This window comes from Manacus candei, unplaced genomic scaffold (genome assembly GCF_025592945.1).
Source record: "Manacus candei isolate 608988 ecotype Guabito, Panama unplaced genomic scaffold, ASM2559294v1 h1tg000005l, whole genome shotgun sequence".
In the NCBI taxonomy this organism is placed as follows: Eukaryota; Metazoa; Chordata; class Aves; order Passeriformes; family Pipridae; genus Manacus; species Manacus candei.
Window position 1 is genome coordinate 13,051,015 of NW_026138053.1, and position 24,964 is coordinate 13,075,978.

General features: G+C 40.0%; 2 protein-coding genes across 3 annotated transcripts in view; one reads left to right on the forward strand and one right to left on the reverse strand.

Moving 5' to 3' along the window:
* ZNF326 (zinc finger protein 326) overlaps positions 1-24,641 on the forward strand; it is a 34,495-nt gene extending 9,854 nt beyond the window's left edge. For both annotated transcript variants that reach the window (XM_051802753.1, XM_051802762.1), the window contains 9 exons: positions 1,677-1,875; positions 3,606-3,640; positions 4,593-4,680; positions 6,926-7,043; positions 8,026-8,173; positions 8,493-8,592; positions 17,476-17,606; positions 18,529-18,624; positions 23,923-24,641. In XM_051802753.1, the coding sequence (XP_051658713.1) occupies positions 1,677-1,875; positions 3,606-3,640; positions 4,593-4,680; positions 6,926-7,043; positions 8,026-8,173; positions 8,493-8,592; positions 17,476-17,606; positions 18,529-18,624; positions 23,923-24,084 (1,077 nt within the window). In that variant the 3' untranslated portion in view covers positions 24,085-24,641. The remainder of the gene's footprint in view (positions 1-1,676; positions 1,876-3,605; positions 3,641-4,592; positions 4,681-6,925; positions 7,044-8,025; positions 8,174-8,492; positions 8,593-17,475; positions 17,607-18,528; positions 18,625-23,922) is intronic.
* Positions 10,454-16,514, reverse strand: LOC127477867 (uncharacterized protein K02A2.6-like). The gene is made up of 2 exons (XM_051802898.1): positions 15,702-16,514; positions 10,454-11,890 (listed from the first exon to the last, which is right to left on the reverse strand). The coding sequence occupies exon 2, from the start codon at positions 11,618-11,620 to the stop codon at positions 10,496-10,498; it is 1,125 nt and encodes a 374-aa protein (XP_051658858.1). The 5' UTR covers positions 11,621-11,890; positions 15,702-16,514; the 3' UTR covers positions 10,454-10,495.
* Positions 24,642-24,964: the final 323 nt, after the last annotated feature.

Here is a 24,964-nt window from a genome sequence, read left to right on the forward strand (position 1 = left end):
TTTATAATACCAGTTCTGGCTGTTTTTTAAAGTACGAAGAGTTCAGTGAACACTTTTCTGCCTGTGCCTGTAGGTGTAACTTATCTTTTAAAATTTCTAAGCGTGCTATATTTCTTTGGGAAGTGATTCTTTAATTTTAAACCATACAACTTATTGTAGTTTGAAGCTTAGAGGAAGATTGTTTTTTTACTGGGTCTTTTAAATGCCTATTTGCGTGGTGGTTTTGTTCCAGAACGTCTACTTTGCAGCATCCTTGAGTATTGTAGTTGTCATATTCAAATTTTAGCTCAGATTTGCACATGGCTGTTAGGTAACATGTAGCATGGTATGAGAAATAGATTCTAATCTTTGTTTCTCTACTTGTGACGCTGAAAGTGTTATGTTCTTAAGCCTCAGTTCCATCCTTTCAGAATTTATTTAGATCTGAAAGCTTTGTGCAGTTACAACTGAGTTCTTTTTTACTTTGCTTTTGAAATTTATCCTTTTAGTCTTTTGTGTAATAAAGGAAAATGTAAGGGCTAAACTACTTACCATATGTAAAATGCATTGCACCTTTAATAGGTAGATTGTCTGTTTAAAAAAAACCTGAACTTGAAATGATCCAAGTGCGTACTTCATGTCAAATTGATGTGACCAGTGTAAATGTACATGCTAGGTAGTTTATAGCTATCTCAACTAAATAAGTTAACATGGAGATCTTGTGCATGGACTTCTGATAAAGAAAAGTGCTGGCTTTGGTACATTCTATCTGTCATTTAAAATTTGCTTTAAAAAAGTCATACTTTTCACAAGTATTTTGAAGTCACTTTTAATGTTCTTTTGACAGTGTAATATTAATTATCTTCTCATGGAAATACAAATATTTCTGCTTATCCAAGTCACCCATCCAGTCAGTGGGCTTTCTTCTGTCCTTTATTAATCAAATAATTGAGTTAATATTAAGAAATATGTTAGCACTTTTTAAAATTTCCCTCTTCAGATTACTTGTTTATTCCATGTCTTCAGAGAGGTAACTTTCATATACAAGTGTCCACAAATGAGTGTACATAATTTTAGAAATATTAGAAAGGTTTAGTCTTTCAGCTGAATTTTCATTCCTATTGGTGCCATGTTTTTGTGTCACTCTCTCCAGGCCCAACTTAAAAATTTTGATTTTATTGAATTCAGTGGAAAGATAAGTAAAAGAAAGAATGATCTTCTTTCAGTTAATCTCTTTTCCACACTGTACAACCTTCTTTACTCAGTTTTCAAATAACTGATATATCATTTGGCATAAGATGCAGAGCAAAGAAGCTTTTTTTCCTTTTTAGTGTTGAAAACTGAGTCGTTTAGCTCTGGTTTTTTCCAGAGGGAGATGTCTTTCATCATCTAGAGAATCTGAAGAGAGTAACCAAGATAGTAGGCAGAGATATGAACTTTGATAGATATGTTCATTGCCTGGACAATGGTTCTGAATAAGCAGAAACGCAGTTTATACAGACATATTCGTTCTACTGGACAAACACCCACAAAGCCATTGCACAACAGAACATCAGACCAGGAGCTTAAGTTTCTCCTGCATTTTGGTGTAGAACGCAGATTTTACTTACATTCACAGTTGTGTTGTACCAAGTAGTTGTTTTATTTATATTGATTTCATATACTAATACCTTCCTCTTGATTTTGCAAATTTTCAGCATATGGGAGACTTTGGAGGAATGCACAGACCTGGGATTGTCGTTGACTATCATAACAAACCCAGTCCTGCAGCAGTTGCTGCAAGAGGAATAAAAAGAAAAATGATACCACAGCAGTATAACAAACCTGGTGGGACTTTCATCAAGAAACCCAAAATGACAAAACCTGTTTTGAAGCTGAGCCAGAAAAAATCGCCTAGTAAGTAATAAGTGCCAGAATTCTTAAATTTAGATTACTAATGTTTTTATTCATTAGAAATGACTTAGCTTTAATATTCAGAAAGAGGGCTGTAGGTGCTGTTTTGTAATTCTTTATTTTCCACCTTTAAAGTAGTCCACAACAGATTCTGTGAATATACTCATCTAACTTTTCTACTGCAACAGTAATTTGCTGAATGACATTGAATATTTTGATGTGTTCACATATGTACTGTTGAAGACTGTCTCATTGAGACTTCATAATGATACTTCCTGGAGGCAAATTTTCACCACTGAAAATAATTTCAGGTCTCTGAAATTTCAGGTTGTCTTAAGTGACAATGCCTGACAGATATTAAAATGTGCTCTTGCATGAGCCTGGGCGCCACTGTCCAAATTCTTTGGATATTAAAAGTAGTGCATCAGCTGCAATAAAGACTTAAGGCATGGGTCAAGAGGAGGGGGAAAGGGAGACAAACTGAGAAAACACTGAACATTGTTATAGAATAATTTATGAAAGGCAGAAAGAGTTTGCTCCCACTTGCAAATGAAATGCTGTAATGACAAGAAGAACTCTTAAATGTGATAGACAAACTGTAAATATAAATTTCAAATTGTATTAGTGATGCTTGGTTTCTTCCATAAAGATGTCCTACAACTCTAATAACTTTGATATTGCAGGCAGAGTTGGAGAAAAAAGTCACTAATGAGGTTTGAATAAATTACTTGCTTTGAGGGAATGTAAACTTGAGTATTAAATATTATGATCCGTGCGTACAGCGGTCAGATTTTATTTTTTTGTGCTTGTAATTTCCTAGTAATTTGGATCTACAGTGTTTTATATAGCTTGGTTTCAGATCACATCTGAAAATAGCTTTAAGTTACTGTAGCTCACAGCTGGCAAGGTAAATGCACAGACTTGACAGAAACTTCCATGTGTAAATTTTATTTTTGATTTTGTAGTTCTGGATATATTACTGTTTATTACAAAACTGTTCCCTTAACTGTAACTTCAAGAATACTGTACAGATTTCAGGCACTGGGTGTATAGAACGTATTTCTCTGCCTTTTGTATAGGTAATGTTATTGGTGGTCTTATTAGTTTTGTTATGATTAAATGTAGAATATGCATCTGAGTTCTTCCAGTACTTTTGTACATTCTCCTTTTCTAAGATGTGTTCAGACAGAACACTTCTAGTTTATTATCTGATCCCCTTCACTGATTTCCACAATCCGAGGACCAATATACTACATAATATTGAAGTTACTTTAAGAAGTAGAACAGATAGCACCTGCTAGAATGCAGGCTCTGAGATTAGGGGGAAGAAACTGTTGAGTGGTTAACACAGTTTCTGAAACTTGAACTGAAAGATACCCTAAACCGTATCATGTAGTTGAAAACTAAAAAACAGGTGGCAACTAACAGAAGATATGATGCAATTGGTATACAATGTATGTATGAAAATATATCTCAAAATTATATTGTCCTTTCAGTCTTAATTTTCTTTTTTGGAGTTAAATATAGGTGACTGCTTCTAAAAGTGTTTAATTTATATTTCTAAGGATAATTGATTTTACATTTAGTAGTATTATTAAACTATGATAAATTGTAAATGTAGACCATCCTACATGCATAACAAGGATTATGGTTTTTTTCCTAAATATCTTATTGTCTTAAAATGAATTGGCAGTGACAGCGCTTTTGAATTCTTTCTCATTTTATGTTAATAGACATGAAGACGTCTTTCCAGGATTCTACTATAGAGGTAAAGATTCTCAGAATTGAAAAATGTTTGTGATCCTTTGAGAACTTTGCATAGTATGCCTTAAGGCAAATAATTGCTAAGCGACAGTTATGAAGTTGAACATTAAATTATATAAGCTTTTCTAAACAGGTTTTTTTTTCTTCACTTTGTCTAAAATTGTCTTATTTTGATGCCAGTCTGAAAGCCTTACTGATTTCGAGTGACAAGATACAGCTAGTGCAGATAGCCTGGAAAATAAATTTTAAAGTGTATTTTTAGACCCTCCCTATTCTCATAATGCACAGAGAAGCTCTCATTTGAATGCTTCTCAGGTTGCCACAGGTAGACAGCTTGAACTCATACACCTGTGATCTGCCTGGGTGGGTTGAGAAATTAAATACGAAGGAGATTGCTAAACAGAAGTGAGGAGGAATGGATAAGACATAAGACACATCAAGGAGAGAGGGTAAATAAAAGAAGAACCAGTGTTAAAAGTTGTTCTCTGACAGGGTACAAAGGTTAGTCTCCACTACAGTTGCAACACTGTATAAGAATGTGTTAGAAAGCTAAACATGTGTGTGTGTGTGTATACAGATATATATCTCCTGGTTTAATGTTGAAATACTGGAATGGTGTTTTCCTTCTTTCTGAGTGGAGGTATTAACACGTTCTCAACTAAGTAGAAGTCTGGATTGGAAGTCAGAATACTTATGTAGAAGACAATTTTGACTGTGAAATGAATTCACTAAGGCTATAAGGCATTAAGGAGAAATGCAGAGCTAGAGGTTTTTGTTCACCGAGTCCAAGAAGATACTCAATTCACTTTCTTTCGTTACCATGTTTGATAGAAATAGCAAGTAATAGATTATTGAAAATTAAGTAATTTATGCTACCTTTCTGGATTTAGAGTGACATTGTTTTGCGGGGTGTTTTTGTTTTGGTTTTTTTTAATTTATGGATTTGACTTTATTAGGAAATTGAAGTTGATACAAGTGGTGCAGTCGTTATATATGAAGACTTTACAAGAGATGCTTATGATCTTGGATATCAGACTTTTGGAGGTAAGTCAGTTTACTTTGTCAGGTAAGGTATTGTAGGTATAGTATTTGTAAGTCTTTGAGTGAATAGATATAGTAAGCCTGTATGTATGATCTCTTATAGTTATTCAGTAGCATGACTATTTCTGTTTGTTTGTTTTTTAAGCATTTATAAATTTAGGCTGTGGAAAAGATGATTGTTTCTATCATCCATCCATCACTTGGTTTTTCTCATGCTTACTGTTTATGCTCTCTGATCATCTCTGTATGTTGTTGTTTGACTTGTTTTAATTTTTGTGAAACTAGTGTAAATGGTCTTATACTTAACTACCATTCTGTTGCTTGAATGTTGTTAATCCCACTGGTTCCTCACCCATATCCTATTATTTATCCCACTAGCTGATCAACCTCACCCTTAAACCCTAGGTGAGTCACTTTTATAAAAGTGGATTCAGTTAACTCAGAGAGCTGCTGTTAAGAATGTGGGATCTGTTTCATGTACAGTCTTAATGAAACAGGTTTATTATTAGTTTACATAAAATCAGTTAAGTGTATATTAACTGTGGTAATTTCAGACACATACATAAAGAAATCCAGTGTTAAGGCTGAAACTCTTTTTAGCCTCCTTTTCCTTGTGTACGCTGTCCCGTTGCATATACAGTCTAATCTGGTAGTAAGGAGTGCTGGAAATTTGCAGCCAGGTGATGAGTGTTTCTTTTCTTGAAATAATAGTAAATATTTTTTAGTTTATTTTTAAATTGTACAGGTTTTCTTTCTTTTTAAAACTTTGCATAAGCAAAGTTTCAGAAAGTGGGAATCTTAGTTTATATGTAGATTCAGGCTTCCATTCCTCAGCTTCTAACAGGACAGGCACTTGAATTTGGAAGTTTGAGGGAGAAGATAGAGGCCATTTCACTCCACAGAATGTCATACCAGATGATTTTTACAGCAGTGAAACAAGTGACCATTTGCACATTTCCAGGGTTGGTGGTAGGGCATGAAGTGAAATTCAAATCCTGAGGTCAGTATGGGAATTGCCTCTGGGAGTGGGTGGTTGTTTGTTGTTTTGAATTTGAATTTTTAATTTTATGGATGGAGTTTTTGCCATCTCTGGATCACAGTACATTTTGAAACTCTTCACTACAGAATGAAAAACCTTGGGATAATTAGGAGTGAAGTGTAAGCTGTTAGTCAGTGAAAATGTTTTCAGTACTCAGTGACACTTGTACAGCCACAGTGTGTTTTGCAAGTCTTGGTGTTTTCTGCATTATGCTGCTGTATGTTCCTTTCCGTTGCTGGTTGGATGGAGGTAGATTTCCTGGAGGCTGACCTCTGTTCTAAGGTTGAACTGCAAAAGAGAGCAAAGTGTTCCTCTTTTTCTTGCTCTAAACCTACTCACCGAATAATACTCTGTTTCCATTTGTCCGTGGAGTTTTAAAGCAGACATAGGAAAGGCAAACACAAGTGCACTTATGCAGAAAGTCAGTGTCCTTGGAAGTCTTTAATGTTGCAAAACTAATTTCTGTTCATTTATTTGTTCACACTTACATGCCAGGTGGTAATTCAATCAGGTTCTCTGAAGGTTTGGTTGGGTTTTTTGTTGTGTGGTGAGTCTGTCTGTCCTTGTCTATCCCGCCCTGCCTCATTAACTGATTTGTTTCTTTAGCTGAAAATCTTTGGAATGTTTTTCTGTGAAATAAGTGAAGTCTAGTGGGGAAGAATGATAAAGTTGTTTGAGTTCATTTTTGGTACTGTATGTTGGAGATACACTGTCTTTTCTCCTTTATGAGAACTTTTGCTTTTGGTTTTGTAAACTGCCTTCTCGGCAGAAGAGTCTGTTATATAGTTTCTTTTTATGTAAGGGGATTGTAGCAATGGTTCTCTCAAAACATGGGAGAGTTTTAAATAATGTGTTTCTCCCTGTGTTCCAGCAGTCACCCTTTCCTAGTCACTTGAAGAGGCCTCTAATAACTAGGCACAACAAGGAAGGGTTTGTTCTAACTCTGAATTTCCTTACTTTTATGACTGTAACCCAGAATGTAAACCCTTAGCTACTTAGTGGACATTGCTGAAAGCAAATGTTTAACTTGGTTGTCTTTAGAGGAGGAAAACACAGTAAAATTTCAGGACATTTAAGTGAACCATGTCAGTGTATAATCTTTCTCTGCATTTTGAGGTGTTTGTGGAGGAGACAAGGTAGACAGATACTTTAACTGTTGTTGTTTATTTGGTTTGGGTTTGTTTATTAATCTTTGTATTGCATGTTAAGATGGCAAAGGAGGAGAAGGTAAAAGTGAGGAAGAAGAAAAGCGGCGAATCGAGGCCAGAAGAGAGAAGCAAAGGCGTAGAAGGGAAAAAAACAGTGAAAAATATGGTGATGGATACAGGTTTGTGCTGTAACTTCTATGTCGTGTGCAGTGTTTTACTTCTTTATGCCTCATATTCTTTCCTGAAAGCCCTTTTGGACTGATATAGGAAAATAAAATGCAACAAAGAAACGAGGAAAAAAAACCCCACCTCCTTCCACCCCCTAGCTTCCCCCACTCCCCAACAAAACGAAAAATCTAACCCAAATAAGGAAAAAAAACCCCTCAAGCCAAGACTTGGCACCCAAATTCATTTCATGGGACCACTGTTGTATCAGAAAATGCACAGTTTACTCACTCCTTCTCCCTCAGAAGTGCACACTTGAGAAGTAGCTTAGAATGGTATTCCTTTTGAAGTATTTGTTCATACTGACTTAAGAAGCTGTCAGAAGTTGACTTTATTCTGGTTTTATGTGTGTGTATAAATATATATATGTATATATGGTCAACTGTTTTGTGGCAAAAATAAGTACATAGTTTTGTAACTTTTCTTAATTTTGCCTCAGCCCAGTGGGCTACACTGTACAAAATGTTCCATGTCAGTGCTGTATATATCATAACATTACTGTCTTTTTCTCATTGTACTGAGGAGGTTTTATTTTTTTATAAAGATTATGTAGTTTTTGTATGGAAAATGAGCTTTAAATGAATTCTTCTTACTACTTGTAATTAGGAAACCATGGCCTGACTGGACTATGATTCTTTGCCTGTGAGAAGTATTACAAAAGGTGACATGAACTAGAGAGCTGTGATAGACAGACCCACAGAATAATGTGGCTTTTAAATGCCTGGCTTCTGATTTCAGCAGTTTTTATCTTCTGCATAGATAATTAATTGCTCTGGCGCTGGCCTGATTTATATTTGATTCTTATAGCACTTATCCTTTATTATGGAAAAATACAAGATTTTTTCTTTTCTTTTTCTCTGAAAAAAGTGTCAAGTCCACATAGTGTTGGATGAGTTTTACTTTTAATAGTAATATTTAATGTATTTCTCTTAATAGAATGGCATTTACTTGCTCATTTTGCAAGTTTCGAACGTTTGAAGAAAAAGAAATTGAGGCACATCTGGAGAGTGCAGCTCACCAGGAGACACTGGATCATATCCAGAAGCAAACCAAGTTTGACAAAGTAGTGATGGAATTTCTTCATGTAAGACAGCTGTTTTTGATCTATATAATACTTCTGTATGAGAATATAGTTACAATTTACCATGCATTTCCAAAATATGCTTAACTTATCATTGTTACTCCTTTTGCAGATGACTCTTGTCGCAGCACATATTACTAAAAGTTGAAGCGAATTCAGAGTCCATGAAATACTGTTACTTTTACAGTAAAAAGTGAAAGTAGTGCCTTAAGAAGTGACAGCAATTAATTGCTGTTTGTTACAGAGCTCTTCTGAATTCCTATTGGAATATTGACAGTTGTAGATCAGATGTCTTACAGTTTCTTCTTGTGATCCTCTGCAGGAGTGTATGGTGAATAAATTCAAGAAGACAGCTATGCGTAAGCAGCAGACAAGTAACCAAACGGAAAATGCTCAGGCTGCTGAAAAAGATATAATGGAAGGTGAGCGATGTGCTTTATGTGAAAATGCATACTGTGGGGCTCTCCTTGTCTTTTTATCCTTTCATTCGTCTTCAAATTTAATGAAATGGATTAAAATAGTCAGTTTTCCCACCTTTTCTGTACCTGGTTGGGATACCTTTCTTCATTTCTGACACAATGTGGAATGTAAGCACAGCAGGAGATAGCAAACCTTATTTATGTTTGCCATCCAGGTAGCCTTGTCAGAAGGTGTGATAACATTGTGTTAGGTACTTGACAAACATAATTATGTGGGCTTTGCCACAGTCTTATTCGGTATAAGGCAAGAGGAGTCACAACAGGTGGTTGCAGGTAGATTGAAAGAGTGTAATAAAGCAGTAAGGTGATAATGGTCAAACATGATGGCAAGGGTTTGGATAATGTAAATAGGAGAGTTGCTGTGGTTTTGAGGGGCAGTGCAAACGTTTGAGCACTTTCCTGGCTACCCAAGATGCGTCTCAGCCTGAGTATTTTTCCCATTGGCTGCCGTACAGGCAGTTTTCTAGAGCATTTCATGCATGCCCACCTTGCTGTACCATATTCTCCCACCCTGTTCTTTTCTTGAGGGTTTTGAAAATATGTGCTAGAGCCAGAGGAGACATCTTTTGAGTGCTGCTATTTTAAGCAATAACTTTATTTGAATGCTACTTTAATTTAAATTTAAATACTAAAGGCTATTTTAAAATGGATATAACCAGCATCCTAACAATCTCACAAATTCTTCTTGTGTACTTTCCTTGAGTACTGGAGGGCCTGTTTGCCTTTGTGAAGAGAATGTTTGTTTTATTAGCAAGCTAATATGTAAAAGTGCAAGAGGAATTGGGTTCATGTGCTTCTTCCTGATGGTGAAGGGAGGCAAGGAAATAAATTAGTTGTTCTTATAAGAGGTAAAGTAAATGCAACTGCTTTGGTCAAGCTTTGTTTGTTATATCAAAATGTGTATTGTTAAGGATATTAGCTATTGTTGATTTTAAATAGATGGCTGTGCAAGTTTCGAGCTGGCTTCCTGCCAAGTCCCCGAAACTCGACAACAAGGACCTGCCTCCCAGAGAGGGAAAAGAAAAAAAAACCAAGCAGCCAAAGCTATAGCAAATATATATATATATATATATATATATATATTACATATGAGACAGATACACAAAAGGAGAATACCACACACAGAAGGGGGGGGGGGGGGGGAAAGGGGAAGGGAGAAGGACAAAAAGGGGCAAGGACCGAACAAGCCAACCAGCCGACTGAAGGCAAACTAGCAAAAATCTCACCACTTCCCTTCGAACAGGCAGGATGGCTAGACACGGCCCAAGGCTCTCCCCTCACGCGTGGCAGATAACGGTAGTCACTGTAGGCCTCAGCTCCAGATAAACCAGACCAAAACAGGGACCCGCCGTTCTCGAACCTCGCCGGAGAGGAAGAGAGCGAGATGCCTCCCGCTGGCCTTATTTATACCTCAAGTTACGTAAAGGAATAGCATGGAATACTTCCGTGATCACTTTTCTAGTTCCTTCCTGGTTACAAGTTGGTCTCCAGGAAGGCCTAGAGTGAAACCACCACATTCTCCACCCCTTATTCCATACTATTTCTTTACGTAACACCTATGTCTCACGTTCGTCTACATCCCGCGCATATATATACACATTTGCATATATATATATATATATATAGTTCTTGTTGGTCTCTCGGCACAGTTGTCTCGTCATTGGAAAATCAATATCGATGTCAGTTCAGTCCAGATCTTTGGTCTCCTCAGTCACCATTACAGTTCTGATTTATGGCTGTTTCATCACTGGACTGTCTCATCACCGGATACCAGCAACAGCTTAGCTCAGGTCTCTCTCTCATCTGGTGACTGGCTTCCTGTAAAAACACAACTTAGGACATACAATTAGTTTTTCCCCAAGGCTAAGTTTCCTTGAGGCACACACTGGATGACTCCATCCTTCCTCATTACCCACCACGTATGTCCTGGCCCTTGAGCAAAGACAATCCCACGAATGGGTTTGTCTTGGCCTGAGGCAGGGGTAACCCAAACAGCTTTCCCTAGCATTCCCCTCAAATGGATTGCTGGAACTTTATCTCCATCAACAATGTGAAGGGATTCTGCCTGTGCAGGGCCAGCTCGATTGACAGAACCCCTGGTGTTAACTAGCCAGGTAGCCTTGGCTAAGTTCTTGTCCCAGTTTTTATAAGTCCCCTCACCTAATAACTTTAGAGTGGTCTTCAATAATCCGTTATATCTCTCAACCTTCCCAGCAGCTGGTGCATGATATGGAATGTGGTATACCCATTCGATACCATGTTCCCTCGCCCAAGTGGTGACTAATCCATTTTTGAAATGAGTCCCGTTGTCCGACTCAATACGTTCTGGGGTCCCGTGTTGCCACAGGACTTGCTTTTCAAGGCCCAGAATGGTATTCCGGGCCGTTGCGTGGGGCACTGAAAAAGTCTCTAACCATCCCGTTGTTGCTTCCACCATGGTAAGTACATAGCACTTACCTTGGCGGGTCTGTGGCAGTTTGATATAATCAACCTGCCATGCCTCTCCATACTTATACTTATCCCATCGTCCACCATACCACAGGGGTTTCAGTCTTTTCGCCTGCTTAATAGCGGCACAAGTCTCACAATCATGGATAACTTCAGAAATGATATCCATGGTTAAATCCACCCCTCGGTCTCGTGCCCATCTGTGGGTGGCATCTCGGCCTTGATGACCGCAAGCATCATGGGCCCATCGAGCCAGAAACAGCTCTCCCTTCTGCTGCCAGTCTAGGTCTACTTGTGACACCCCTATCTGTGCAGCTCGGTCCGCTTCTCTGTTGTTATTATGTTCTTCATTAGCTCGCTTTTTGGACACATGGGCGTCTACATGGTGGACTCTCACATTCAGACTCTTCGCTCTGGCAGCGATGTCCTGCCACAAGTCAGCAGCCCAGATGGGTTTTCCTCCACGCCTCCAGTTCATCTTCTTCCATCGCTCTAACCATCCCCATAGAGCATTGGCTATCATCCACGAGTCTGTGTAGAGGTAGAGTCTCGGCCAACCTTCTCGTTCAGCAATGTCCAGGGCCAATTGGACGGCTTTGAGTTCCGCAAATTGACTCGACTCGCCTTGACCCTCAGCGGCTTCTGCCACTCGTCGGGTGGGATTCCAAACGGCCGCTTTCCACTTCCGGTTCCTTCCTACAATTCGGCAAGAACCATCAGTGAAAAGGGCATAACGCCTTTCTTCATCTGGCAGCTGATCAAATGGCGGAGCTTCCTCGGCTCGGCTCACTGGCTCTTCTTCTTCTGCCAGACTGAAGTTCCCACCTTCAGGCCAATTGGTTATGATTTCCAAGATGCCGGGGCGATTCGAGTTCCCGATTCGGACACGTTGTGTAATCAAAGCCATCCACTTGCTCCACGTGGCATCGGTGGCATGATGCGCAGGGGGCACCTTCCCTTTGAACATCCAGCTCAAGACGGGTAATCGGGGTGCCAGGAAGAGCTGTGCTTCGGTACCAATTACCTCTGAAGCTGCTCGTATACCTTCATACGCCGCTAAGATTTCCTTTTCCACAGGGGTGTAATTGGCCTCAGAACCTCTGTAGCTTCGGCTCCAGAAACCCAGTGGTCGCCCTCGCGTCTCGCCAGGCACCTTTTGCCAGAGGCTCCAGGAGGGACCTTTATCTCCAGCTGCAGAGTAGAGCACATTCTTTACATCTGGTCCCATTCTAACTGGTCCAAGAGCCACGGCATGTGCAATTTCTTGCTTGATCTGCCTGAAAGCTTGTTGTTGCTCCGGACCCCACTGGAAATTGTTCTTTTTACGGGTCACAAAGTAAAGAGGGCTCACAATCTGACTGTATTCTGGGATATGCATCCTCCAGAAGCCTATGGCTCCCAGAAAAGCTTGGGTTTCTTTCTTGTTTGTGGGGGGAGCCATTGCTACAATCTTGTTGATGATGTCTGTTGGTATCTGGCGTCGTCCATCTTGCCATTTCACCCCTAGGAATTGGATCTCTCGGGCAGGTCCCTTGACTTTGCTCTTCTTGATAGCGAAACCGGCCTCGAGGAGAATCTGGATGATCGTCTGTCCTTTTTTGAAAACTTCTTCTGCTGTATCCCCCCATACAATGATGTCATCGATGTACTGGATGTGTTCGGGAGCCTTACCCTTCTCTAGTGTGACCTGGATCAGTCCATGACAGATGGTTGGACTGTGTTTCCACCCCTGGGGCAGTCGATTCCAGGTGTATTGAACGCCCCTCCAGGTGAAAGCAAACTGTGGCCTGCACTCTGCCGCTAAAGGAATGGAGAAAAACGCGTTGGCTATGTCGATGGTGGCGTACCACTTTGCTGTCTTGGACTCCAACTCATATTGGAGTTCCAACATATCTGGCACGGCAGCACTCAACGGTGGCGTAACTTCATTTAAGCCACGATAGTCCACAGTCAGTCTCCACTCTCCATCGGATTTACGCACAGGCCAGATGGGGCTGTTGAAGGGTGAATGGGTTCTGCTGACCACCCCTTGGCTCTCCAACTTTCGGATCATTTTGTGGATAGGGATCACAGCATCTCGGTTTGTCCGATACTGTCGTCTGTGTACAGTTGTTGTGGCTATTGGCACTTCTTGATCTTTAACTCGTAGTAATCCTACAATGGAAGGGTCTTCTGAAAGGCCAGGAAGGGCAGACAATTGCTTGGACCCCTCTTCAATCACCGTGGCTACACCAAAAGCCCACCGGTACCCTTTCGGGTCCTTGAAGTATCCTCTTCTTAGGTAGTCCATACCAAGGATGCAAGGGGCTTCTGGCCCCGTCACAATGGGACGCTTTTCCCATTGGTCTCCCGTCAAGCTCATGTCCGCCTCTACTACTGACAATTCTTGAGACCCTCCTGTCACTCCAGAAATAGTAACAGTCTCGGTACTCTTATACTCCGAAGGCATTACAGTACACTGGGCTCCAGTATCTATCAAGGCCTGGTATCTCTGAGGATCCGATGTGCCAGGCCATCGGACCCACACAGCCCAGTAAACCCGGTTATCTTCTTGGTCCCTCTCCTTCTCCTGGCAGAAGGCAGGGCCCCTCTACTGGTCTTGATCAGAGCATTCGTCGTCAGAGTTTGACTTTGACTTCTTAGACTTTTTGCCATTGTCGAAGTGGACCTCCATCTTCTCGTGTTTCGGCGATCGCAGTTTCTCTTCTAAGAAATCTCCATCTACTACATAGACAACTTTCTTGTCAGTCTTCTTTCGCTTCAGCTCCCTCACTCTAGCTTCAAGCTTAGAAGTGGGTTCACCATCCCACTTCTTCATGTTTTCTCCTTTACTACGAAGGTATGCCCATAGTTGGTTACGTGACCCACGCTTAGAGTTCTCTTTCCTTCGACGTGTGAATGACAGGGATCGTGAGCAAGATCGAGACCAGGATCGAGGTCTAGGCCGAGGTCGTCTTTGTCGGTCCCGCCGTGATCTTCCCATTGGCCTTTCTTGGTAATCTCTATACCTTCTGTCCTCTCTGTCTCTAAGGTCGTCCTCATATCTGGAATATTCATAATCTCTCTCCGTTCTTTCCCTATCGTAGGTGCGTCGGTACAGGGGATTGAAGGAGTCTTCCATATTTTCCTCGATGGTTCTTATCCAAGCACACATAGTGTCCACGCTTGGTTCATCCATCTTTGGATTATATACGGGTATCAAGCAGGAAATATATGGTTTAGGGGCACCTTGAATTACCTTTTTCCACATTGGTTGCGTGCAGGGAACATTCTCAGGAACTTGGATATCATAATAATCTGGATCAGAATAGATGATCTCCAGCATGGCCAATTCCCGTAGGTATTGGATGCCTTCTTCCGCAGTCCTCCACCTTCTTGAAGAACTCTTCAGGGACTCCTTAAATGGGTATTTCACTCTTACCGCGTGGAGTATTCGGAGCCAAAGACTGGATGCCATTTTCTCCCTCCCCATTTCTTGCTCTATCACAGGGTCTCGAGCAATGGATCCCAACTGTCGTGCTTCATCACCTTCAATTACATGACTATCAGCTCCCTTGTCCCAGCATCGCACCAGCCAGGTGAGGACTTCTTCACCAGGCAAGCGCATATAATCTCTCCGTAAATCTCGAAGCTCTCTTGTGGTCAGTGATTGTGTAATTTCGCTTTCTCGCATAATTTCTTGTCCATCTCTCCCACGTAGAATCTTTTCCACCTCTCTCTTTACTCTTCCACTCCTACGTGGGACTGCTCCCACTTCCTCCCTATATCTCTCATGTGGAGGTGGAGACTGAGCATGCCGTGGGGATAAGCTTCTATATTGTTCACGCCGCGGAGATGGTTTCCTATGCCGTTCATACCGTGGGGATGGACTCCTATGCCGTTCACGCCGCGGAGATGGACTTCCACGTCGTTCATACCGTGGGGATGGACTCCTACGCTGTTCGCGCCGCGGAGATGGACTTCTGCGTCGTTCACGCCGTGGAGATGGACTTCTATGCCATTCACGCCGTGGGGATGGACTCCTGCGTCGTTCGCGATACCCAGCAGGTGGAGGTAGTGAGTAATCTTTCACGTGGTGAGATAAGGGCCTCTTCCTCCAATCATTCACACCTCCAAGAGAAGGTTGGGTCTGGAGGGGTAGGGATAATTCCCCCTCCAATTGAGGGGGATGCTTTGGCTCCTTCTTTGCGTCTTTTGTAACACTGAATGTGTAGTCAGGATATAAATCATCAAGCGACAATATACCACCGGCCGTTTGTACTGTTGCTTTCTTTTCTCTTGATGCTGTTCTGTATTCCTTTGGGCGTGCCCCTAGTTCTCTTGGACGTGCTCCTTCCCGTGTAACCGTTTCTTCCCCTCTGGTACCTGCTTCTTCTCTTCCAATCGCTCCTTCCTCAGTCACAACCACTACTTCCTCTCTCGCAGTCGCGCCTTCATCACTTGCTGTTGCTCCTTCTCCCATTGCTGCCGCTCCTTCGTCCACTACATCTTGAGTGAATTGGATAGGTTCTTCTGTTCCTTCTTCTTCTTCTTCTTCTTCTCTTTCTTCTGTGCGTTCTGGTTGGGGAGATGAGTCTGTAAGTTCCTTGATCTCTCTTACCCACGTCTTCTTCTTCTTCACAGGGGCAATGATGACCTTCCGGTTCTTAGCTTGAGTCCCGGTTCTAGTGGGCTTAGTAGAAATGGCATTGACTTCAAGTTGTGTTTGGACTCCAACTTCTGTGGACCTAATAGGGACATCACTGGTTTCAAGTGGCGTGGTTTGGGTTTCTGTGTCGACCTTAACCCTTTGAAGGTGGTCTATGGCAGCTCGATAAGCATTAGCCAGGCCCCAGCACAAAGCGGAGAATTGCATATTCGGATCTTTGTAGGAAAAACACCCTTCTGCCAAACAGTGGGCCATCTCACCAGAATCAAACATTTGTTCTGGTGTGAACTCCCAATTAATGGGGGGTGACACATGTCCTACTAATCTACCGAAATCTTCCCAAGCTCCATGCCACCCGGGGACTGGCCTGTCTGCAGCCCTTTCCAAAGTTCCAGCGAGTCCCTTTGAGGTGTGATCTTTCCTACAAGAGGGAAGGCAACGGAACCCCATTCTTCCAAGTTTAAGTAGCACTTCCAGTACCTTTATCAATGACAGTACTGTTGCAATAAGATTTATATAGTAATTAGAGCCGATTTTAACCATGGGGATTTCCTTTACCAAACCTTCGATGTCAAAATTAAAGGATGGAAGCAATTTGTTCCATCCATCCTCAAGGTCTGGACGTCTCCCTATACGGTAGCCTAACACAGGTGTAAAGGTGGCTAGAATTATAAGACAAATTAATGAAATAGCCATTGTTTTTTGTTATTATTTCTTCTTGATCCCAAAACAAACCTTTGTTTATATAAACAAAGTTTCCTTGGCTGCTTTCCCAGACTCTGGCAGTGTTCCCAGACCTGTTCCCAAAACAATAGATTGGTTTTGCAAAACAACACCGAGCTTGGCTGTCTTCCTGGAAAAACGTTTATCAAAACAAGCCAAACTTAACCAAAATATCCCACTTCTGACACCAAAAAATGTTGTGCAAGTTTCGAGCTGGCTTCCTGCCAAGTCCCCGAAACTCGACAACAAGGACCTGCCTCCCAGAGAGGGAAAAGAAAAAAAAACCAAGCAGCCAAAGCTATAGCAAATATATATATATATATATATATATATATATTACATATGAGACAGATACACAAAAGGAGAATACCACACACAGAAGGGGGGGGGGGGGGGGGAAAGGGGAAGGGAGAAGGACAAAAAGGGGCAAGGACCGAACAAGCCAACCAGCCGACTGAAGGCAAACTAGCAAAAATCTCACCACTTCCCTTCGAACAGGCAGGATGGCTAGACACGGCCCAAGGCTCTCCCCTCACGCGTGGCAGATAACGGTAGTCACTGTAGGCCTCAGCTCCAGATAAACCAGACCAAAACAGGGACCCGCCGTTCTCGAACCTCGCCGGAGAGGAAGAGAGCGAGATGCCTCCCGCTGGCCTTATTTATACCTCAAGTTACGTAAAGGAATAGCATGGAATACTTCCGTGATCACTTTTCTAGTTCCTTCCTGGTTACAAGTTGGTCTCCAGGAAGGCCTAGAGTGAAACCACCACAATGGCCTTTCTGTACATTGCCTGGATCTCACGTATAGTCTGTGGAGAAGTGGAGTTGGAGAATTTGAGTGGAAAACTTCCTCCTTCAGTATTGCCCTTAGGGAGCCCCTGTGGTTCAGTTTCACATGTTTAACAACTGAGAGCTCTAATTTTTGAGTATAAAATAAATAATCCACTTTTCCACTTGCCTAGAGTAACACATTTTGTGTTAATGATCTGTTGCATCTTCTTTGGCAGGGGTTACCGCTGATGACCATATGATGAAAGTTGAGACTGTTCACTGCAGTGCTTGCAGTGTGTACGTTCCTGCATTGCACAGTTCTGTTCAACAACACTTAAAATCTCCTGATCACATAAAAGGAAAACAAGTAAGATATGACATTATTAAGAACAAAAGGGCTAGCATAATCTAATAGTAGGTGAAAAGTGTTTGGTTCTTGGTACAAGTAATTTCTAAGTTCTCACTGATGTGACTTATCCTCTTGAAAGCTGGAATGTCCTTATTTCACTTTGTAAGCATGAGATCTCATGAAGTAGCCAGTGCTTAGGATCCCTCGGTTAATGAAATGTTGGTGTGCTTAAGAACTGACAGTAGCAAGTCATGGAAAAGTTACTAGGAATGACTTTTTTATTTTATGGGAATTTGTTTTACTGAACTTAAATGTTGGAAAAATTATTCAAATTGCAAACCATAATACATGTGTTTCTAGTAAGATGACAAACATGGTGCCTCTTTTTTTCTTGTCTGTTATCTTTTTAATTTGAAGAAAAGTGAGACCAGGTTAGAACTAGCAGTAGTGTGGTATTTGTTGCTGTTATAATTTATAATGATATACTTTTAAGACTGGTAGTAGGGCTGAAAGAGAAGCATGAACATCATAGTAAGCAAGATTGCCAAAGTAATGTTTTGTTTATATATGAGCTTCTGTGATTGTGGAGTATCATAGAACGTGTTGGGTTGGAAGGGACCCTGCAAATGAGCAGGGTCGTCTTCAACAGTGTGATGGAAAAGCCTGTGTGTTGTCTGTAGATGAGAACAGGTAACTCTGGTTGCAGTTCATTATTTATCAAGATATGAGAATATATTTTGGTCAAGCTAAAGCAACAAACTATAAACACTACTAAACTTAATTGAACTTATTATGTAATTTGGACGTAAGTGCTAAGAACAAACAGATCATGCTGCAATATGTTCATTATTTTACTTATAGAAACTGACCGTGGATTCAAATTTATGTGGCAATTGTAAGAGGTATGTGATAATTAATCACTGTAAAATTTGTTTCCTAGGCCTACAGAGAACAAATAAAAAGAGAGAGTGTTCTCACTGCCACCAGTATATTGAATAATCCTATAGTCAAGGCACGATATGAGCTGTATGTGAAGGTAAGATGCAAATGGAAAGAAAGTAATTTGTAATGTTTGCTATGCCACCATTTTCTCCACGTTGATGGAGTTTAACCTCTGTGCTCTGTTAGGTAGCTCACAGATTGATTATGCTTTTAATGTACTCTGCTGGTCTAAAATCATTGTCTTGGATAAATTTATTTGCAGCAAAAATTACCACCTTCAGATTTACCAGCTTTTGGTTGTTATTTAGCACTTATTTGTATTTTAATTTTTAATTAGATGCTCCTAGAAAGGAAAGTCAACCTTTAGGAAAGCATCAGCAGTGTCTATTCTAATGCTAACTGTAGAGCACAAATGACTTTACAATTGAGTCCGTCTTTACATTTAGAAGCAAGAGTTCCATCATGTGGCTTTGTACTGAAGTATAACACCCACAAGACTCAGCTACTTTTTATTCCATAGAATTTCTAGGGTTGATGGCAGCATACAAAAATGAAAGCTTACAACAGTAGTTGATGAGATCAGAGAATTCAAAAGGCATGGCAGCTTTGTGTTGCAGATACATGGCCTGAGAAACAGGTAAATTCATTTTAGCAAAATACAGGGTTTTTTCTACTGGGCCACTTTGCTAAATGACTCTTTCTGTAGTACTGTTGTTAGCTGTTTCTGGTATTACTTTTAATTGATTTATGATTTTGCCTGTGCCAAACAATAGACTCTTTAAGACAAAGCAATACTTTCTTGAGTAAATATGGCAAGGTATGAGCCAGTGCCCAAGTTAATTGTGATTTAAAATGTCAGATTAGCTGTGTGCTGCAAAATGATGTAGGGATGAGCATGTGAATCAGTTTCAGACAACTGTTCTGTATCTGTTATGAGAAGGTTGCAAATGTCCAAATACCAGAGCCTGGAGTATCTGTCTGTATTTCCAGCCACCTCTTCTGGTGTTCCTTGTGCCTGGCATGTGTTGTCCCATACAGCCCCCTAGTGGGAGACTGGTAGAAGGGAGAATGGAAATTTGCCATTCATCAGGTCGACAGGGGGCAATCAAAATTACCTAAACAGAATTTTTCACAGGAAACCACAACGGGGCAAGGTGGGTCTCAAATACTAGTTGTGGTAAAGAGTTGGATGACTACTAGTCTCAACAGGGTGTAGTTCTAGCAGGAAGTACTAGTCTTAACAGAAAATGAGCTTTTCCTAATTCAACTCTATTTGAGATATGTACCTCTTCCAGGGCACACATTAAAAGAACAAACTTCCCAATATGCATAGAGAAACCAAGCTGTGTAATAAGAAAGAAAAAAATCTTTTATCTTTTCTGCTAGTGTTAAAATGTATCAATAGGGATGTTGCTGACCTGAAATTTTGTTCTACTTTTGTCAAAGGCATTTGTGATACTAATGAGCCACTTTTGCCACTTGGTACAAAACTAGGCAGCTTTGCAGGTCTTGCCCGCTCTGAATTTTCTCCCTCCTCACTGCATATGCAGAGTAAACAACACTTTGCAAAAGAATGTTGAGTTTGGGGATTTTTGTTTGGTTTTGTTTGAGTTTTGGGCTTTTTTGGTTGGAGGGTGGGGAGAAGTGTATCCCCATACAGTCTGCCCTACATCTAAAACAAGCTGTTTTCAGCGGTTAACAAGGATTTCCTGGAAGATGGCAGGCTCCAAACGCGTGTGTGCTCTGCTCCATCACGTGCTGTATAATAAAACTGCACTCTGCGGTTGATTATACATTTGGATAAGGATGAAAGGGATTTGCATAACCGGAAGCCAGATACATCTCACTGAGCACGTCCTGGTGAAAGTGTATTCAACCCATCCCAGAAAATACCAGTGCTAGCCATTCTGAAAATGTCAGTGGTCTCCTTGTGAAGACAGTCTTGCAAGTTTTACCTTCCTCAGTTTTCTAACATGTCTTCTAATGCTTCTTCTCTTCTCTGTGCTGCTGCTTTGGTGCTGGTGTCTGCCTTGTTGGAAATTTGTCAATATATTCAGTTTCCAGAAAACTACTGTACCAGCACTGAGGTTTCCAGCAGTCAAAACTTGCATGAGATCTTTATGATCCTATTGGTTCTGGTGGCCATCTTTTGCACTATCTATTACATGATTTTTTTCAATTTCTGTATTTGAAAGTCCAATTCAGTGCTTAGTTTAACAGTGTATTGTTTGCATCCTGTTGTTTACGTGCAAGGAACTTTTTAATTTCTTGTTTGATATTTTCATCATAGATACTTTAATCAAAGAACCTTGAAAGGATTGTTTTTTACCTTGGGCAACCTTTTGAAGAGCCCTGTTTCCCTGGTGCTGTTTTTGTGTGGTACCCCTTTATGCTTCCAATATACTCTTTGTGTGCTTTTTTTAAAGATTTTCACTTCTCCTTGTTCTTCTGCATCCATAATGTGAAGGGGAGAAATCCACCATGACCCACTTTCTGGCCACTCTGAAACAATCCTCTTAAAAGTTTGTGAATGTGTAGTAAGTCCCTTTATAATAAGGAGGAAAAAAAGACCATCTTGTTTCTCCGGGCAAAAAGTTATCGCTTGGTGAAGTCATGACTATCTAATTTTGGCCCATTTAGAATTTCCTAGACAGAACGATGTCTATGATTAAAAGCTGCTTGGATGTTACACAAGAGAACCATTATAGAGTTTGACATTTTTTATCACTATGTCCCAGGACTGTTTGATCACAGTGAAGGCATTTTAATGTTTACTGGTTAGGTGGACAGACTTCGGTATCTTTTTGGATCAGGTTGGAGAGACCTCTGGTAAATAGATTGGTTTCTGGGGACGTGGGAATCCCAAAGCTTTGGTTGTAGATGCCAGTTCATAGTCTTAAGCTTTCTGTGCAATTTAAATATGCTAGAGACAAGAAACCCCAAAAATACATCTCTTGGGACTAAACTACTTACTGGTGTATTTTGTACTTTCAATGCATCATAAAGTCTTTCTGCAGCAGTTCAGTACTGTGCCTGTGTTCTTGTTTTCTGGGGGGTTTTTGTGCCCTTTTTTTTTTTTTATGCTATCTGGGACCAGTGTGACTGTCAAAATCAACTAGCATTAGAATTGGCTCTGCATGCTGTGCTGGATGCCTCTAATGCTACATCACTGGAAAAGAGTGTAGTCATTAGGATCTTCCCCTTGATGGCAGTAACTTTTTCCTTAGCTTGAGAACTCGAAAAGTGCATTTTTCTCTAAACAGTTGGAGAAGGCAACTTTGTTGTCATTGTTACTATTGTGTAGAGATCTGTTCAACCAGAAGTAGTGTGCTAAATCCAGTTCTGCTAGGCTAGCCAGCAGCAATGTACAGTCTCCGCAGGAAGGAAGTGTAACAGTTTTCTGTAGCTTGTCCCCAATAGACAGGGACAGTCAGAAGTTGTCTGCAGGAGTGAGGAAGTAGTCCTTTCAGAGTGCATTCTTTAGCTACCATTTGTCATTATGCCTAGCCTAGACATAAGAGGATTTAAATCTTTACTTTTGTATCAGACCTGTTAAAGGGCTTCCAGTATCCTTGTGAGTCATTTACAGAGAAAGGCCACCTTTTTTCTTTTTTGAGGAAACAATACTCTCTGTTAGGACATATGAAACTCTTAATACACCTTTTTTCTCTCTGTAAGGTCTCCCGGTAAGCATGTATTTGAAGCTAACTAGGTGAAGTATTCTTAACTCAGTAATTTAGCTTTTGTCCAAAAAGGAAGGTAGATGAATGCAATTCTGGAGAGTTGCACTAATCCTAATTGAGTTAAGGTTTGGATCCTCAGTCTTTTTGTTTCACAATGCTTTCCATAGATGTTGGAATTAAATTCATTTGGGCACTTGCTTTGCTGTATGGTTTTTTTTTTCATGAAACAATGTCCTGAGCCAGTATTTTTGGTATTTCAGTGTTGGGCACTGTTACCTGAAGTAGTGTGAAATACCCCTTGGTGTTCATAGCCCAGTGGTGCTTGTCAGTAGTAGTGGATCATCTAAAAGTGGTGTGAGCTTTACCTGAGGGTTTGGTTTGTTGTTTTTCTGTAGGGCTCAGGTAAATTCTGCTATCTGATACAGCTTTCTACGTACTTGACCATTATGTATGAGCATCTAATTTCAAAAAAGCCAAACTTGGTATCTTGAAGTTTAAATGCTACCTTATTCTTGAAGTTTAAATGTTACCATTTATATGTGGAAGCTATGTCTTTGTTTATGCTACGCGTTGATTGGGCTCAACAGACATTACTATCTGAATACTCTAGGCTGGCCATTACAAAGTGCATGCATAGAATTATCCAGGGACTTGGAATAACATGGTCTCAAAGAATTCTGCTTTCATTGGGTTAAATCTGAATTTGAATCTGAATTTAGGATTTGTCTTGATTTTTAGAATAACACTGAAACCAAGCTTTTGTTTAGTGGCATTTGCTGAATATTTTTATAGTTTTTTTAATTTTTCAGTGGCCACCTGAAAGATTCTACCTTAAAAATGTAACTGAAGTGAAAAAAAAAAAAAAAAGGAAAAGGGGCCTAGCCCCAAATTTTCTTTTGTATCTTCTAAATGATACTCTTAAAATCCTAGTCTTGGTGCAATTAGTGGTTGCTGTGGTATGTTAAGATCAGACTTGCTCTGTCATGTTTGAATATGAAAGGAACTTTAACCAAGAAACTCCTAATGCTTTTTATTGTTATTCTTCATTGTTTATCGATTATTCATAGTTCTTAAACATCTGAAACAAGTGAAAGCTGAGGTATGTCTTGTGCTGAATGAAATGAAGAAAATGTGAATCTAGAATGCCAGTGTATTTGAGGTACTGAGAAAACTATTTGATAATCTTTGTAGATCAACAATGGAATAAAGTTCAGGCTACTCAATGTAATTATTTCTAGGTTTCATTTACTGAAGAGTTTGTCTTTTTTGATTGAATTATTCAGAGTGAATAGAGACTGTACATAAGGCAAAGCAGAACAAAACTGTTCAGTTCCAATTTGGTTGTAATTGGGGAGAAGAAGGTAGCAGCTGTAGTTCTTAGTAAAAGCATTTTGAAATTTAACCATGTAATTTTAATTTCTGAAAGTGGAAGTTAAACTGGCATGCTTTGGCTTTTTCTCAATGCTATTTCTACATGCATTAAAAGATTTTATTGGGATCCCAGTTTCCTATGTGCCTAAAAATGTGGTATTGCTAATTTTAAATCAAGCCTCTTAATTTTCTTGCTAAAAACCCCAACTATTAAAAACCTGTATAAAATACTGTAGCATTTCTTAGTGGCTGCCCCTTTCATTCACTGAAAAAGAGTATTATTTTATTTTGTGCTTGAAATAAATATCAAAGTGTTTGTTTTCAACCTTCTGCTTCAGGGTGAAAATCCTTTTGAAATTAATGATCAGGCTCAAGAGCAGCAGACAGAGGAAGAGGACAAAGCTGATGAGCCAGCCGAGGGTGAGGAAGAGGAGGAAGAAGAGGAGGAAGAAACTGAAGAACAAACTGACTTCACTTTAGACCACACTGAAGATAACTAAGTGCAAGAAAATAAAAATACATTGGGGGGGACCAGCCAGCTTTTTATTTCTGCTCTAAAGTGGCTGAGACTTTTTAATAGTCTCAGATGAAGTTGGAGATTCCCCACCATTTGCATGCATTCCATTCCATGGAGAACTTGTTTATATAATTCCTCTGTGTTTCTGATTTTGTTTAAAATGAAATTAAGACTATTTTAGTTGAGCTTTTTATAGAAAACTGACTATTAAAGCTGATCAGAACATTGTGTTGTATATTTTTTTAAGCATCCTATTTTTTTGGTGTGTGTATTGAAAGTTGGATATAATAATAATTTTTGGTCTAATCAGTTGAAAAGAAAGGTGGGTCTCTGGGGTAAATACATTAAAAGCTTTATCGTGTAAGCTATTAATATTTACCTCTAAGTACAGAATGAGTATCTTCAAAAATTGTGCTGTTGAGTGTGGCTGTTTGGGGAACTGCATTGCACTCTGTATAATAGAGTATGTGTTTATAATGCCTTGTAGCTTTTTGTGATAAGATGTACCAGTTTGTAGCAATAAAAACTTAAGAAATGTTACTGTTTAAAGTGTCTGTAGTTAAGTATTTCAAGAATTTCCTTATGCTGACTACTAAATTGGTTTCCAATTAGATCTTGATTGATATTGTCATTGAAATTATTTAAAATTTGTAGTTGCATCTTAGTGACTTCTGTTATTTATTACTGATTTTTGATATATTCAGACTCCACCTAAAGAGAGATAAGGACTTGAGCCTTCATAGCATATCTTGGGGAAGTGTGTTTTCTGTATATTTACATGTTGTGTACTCTTGTCTGTCTTAGAAATTACTTTTAAGTACACCTGTGTTTTTTCTGCAGTTCCTGCTAATCTAGCTTTTGAC

Excerpts from the sequence above, each read along its gene's own strand:
- LOC127477867 (XM_051802898.1), bottom strand. The coding sequence starts at position 11,620 with ATGATAGCCAATGCTCTATGGGGATGGTTAGAGCGATGGAAGAAGATG.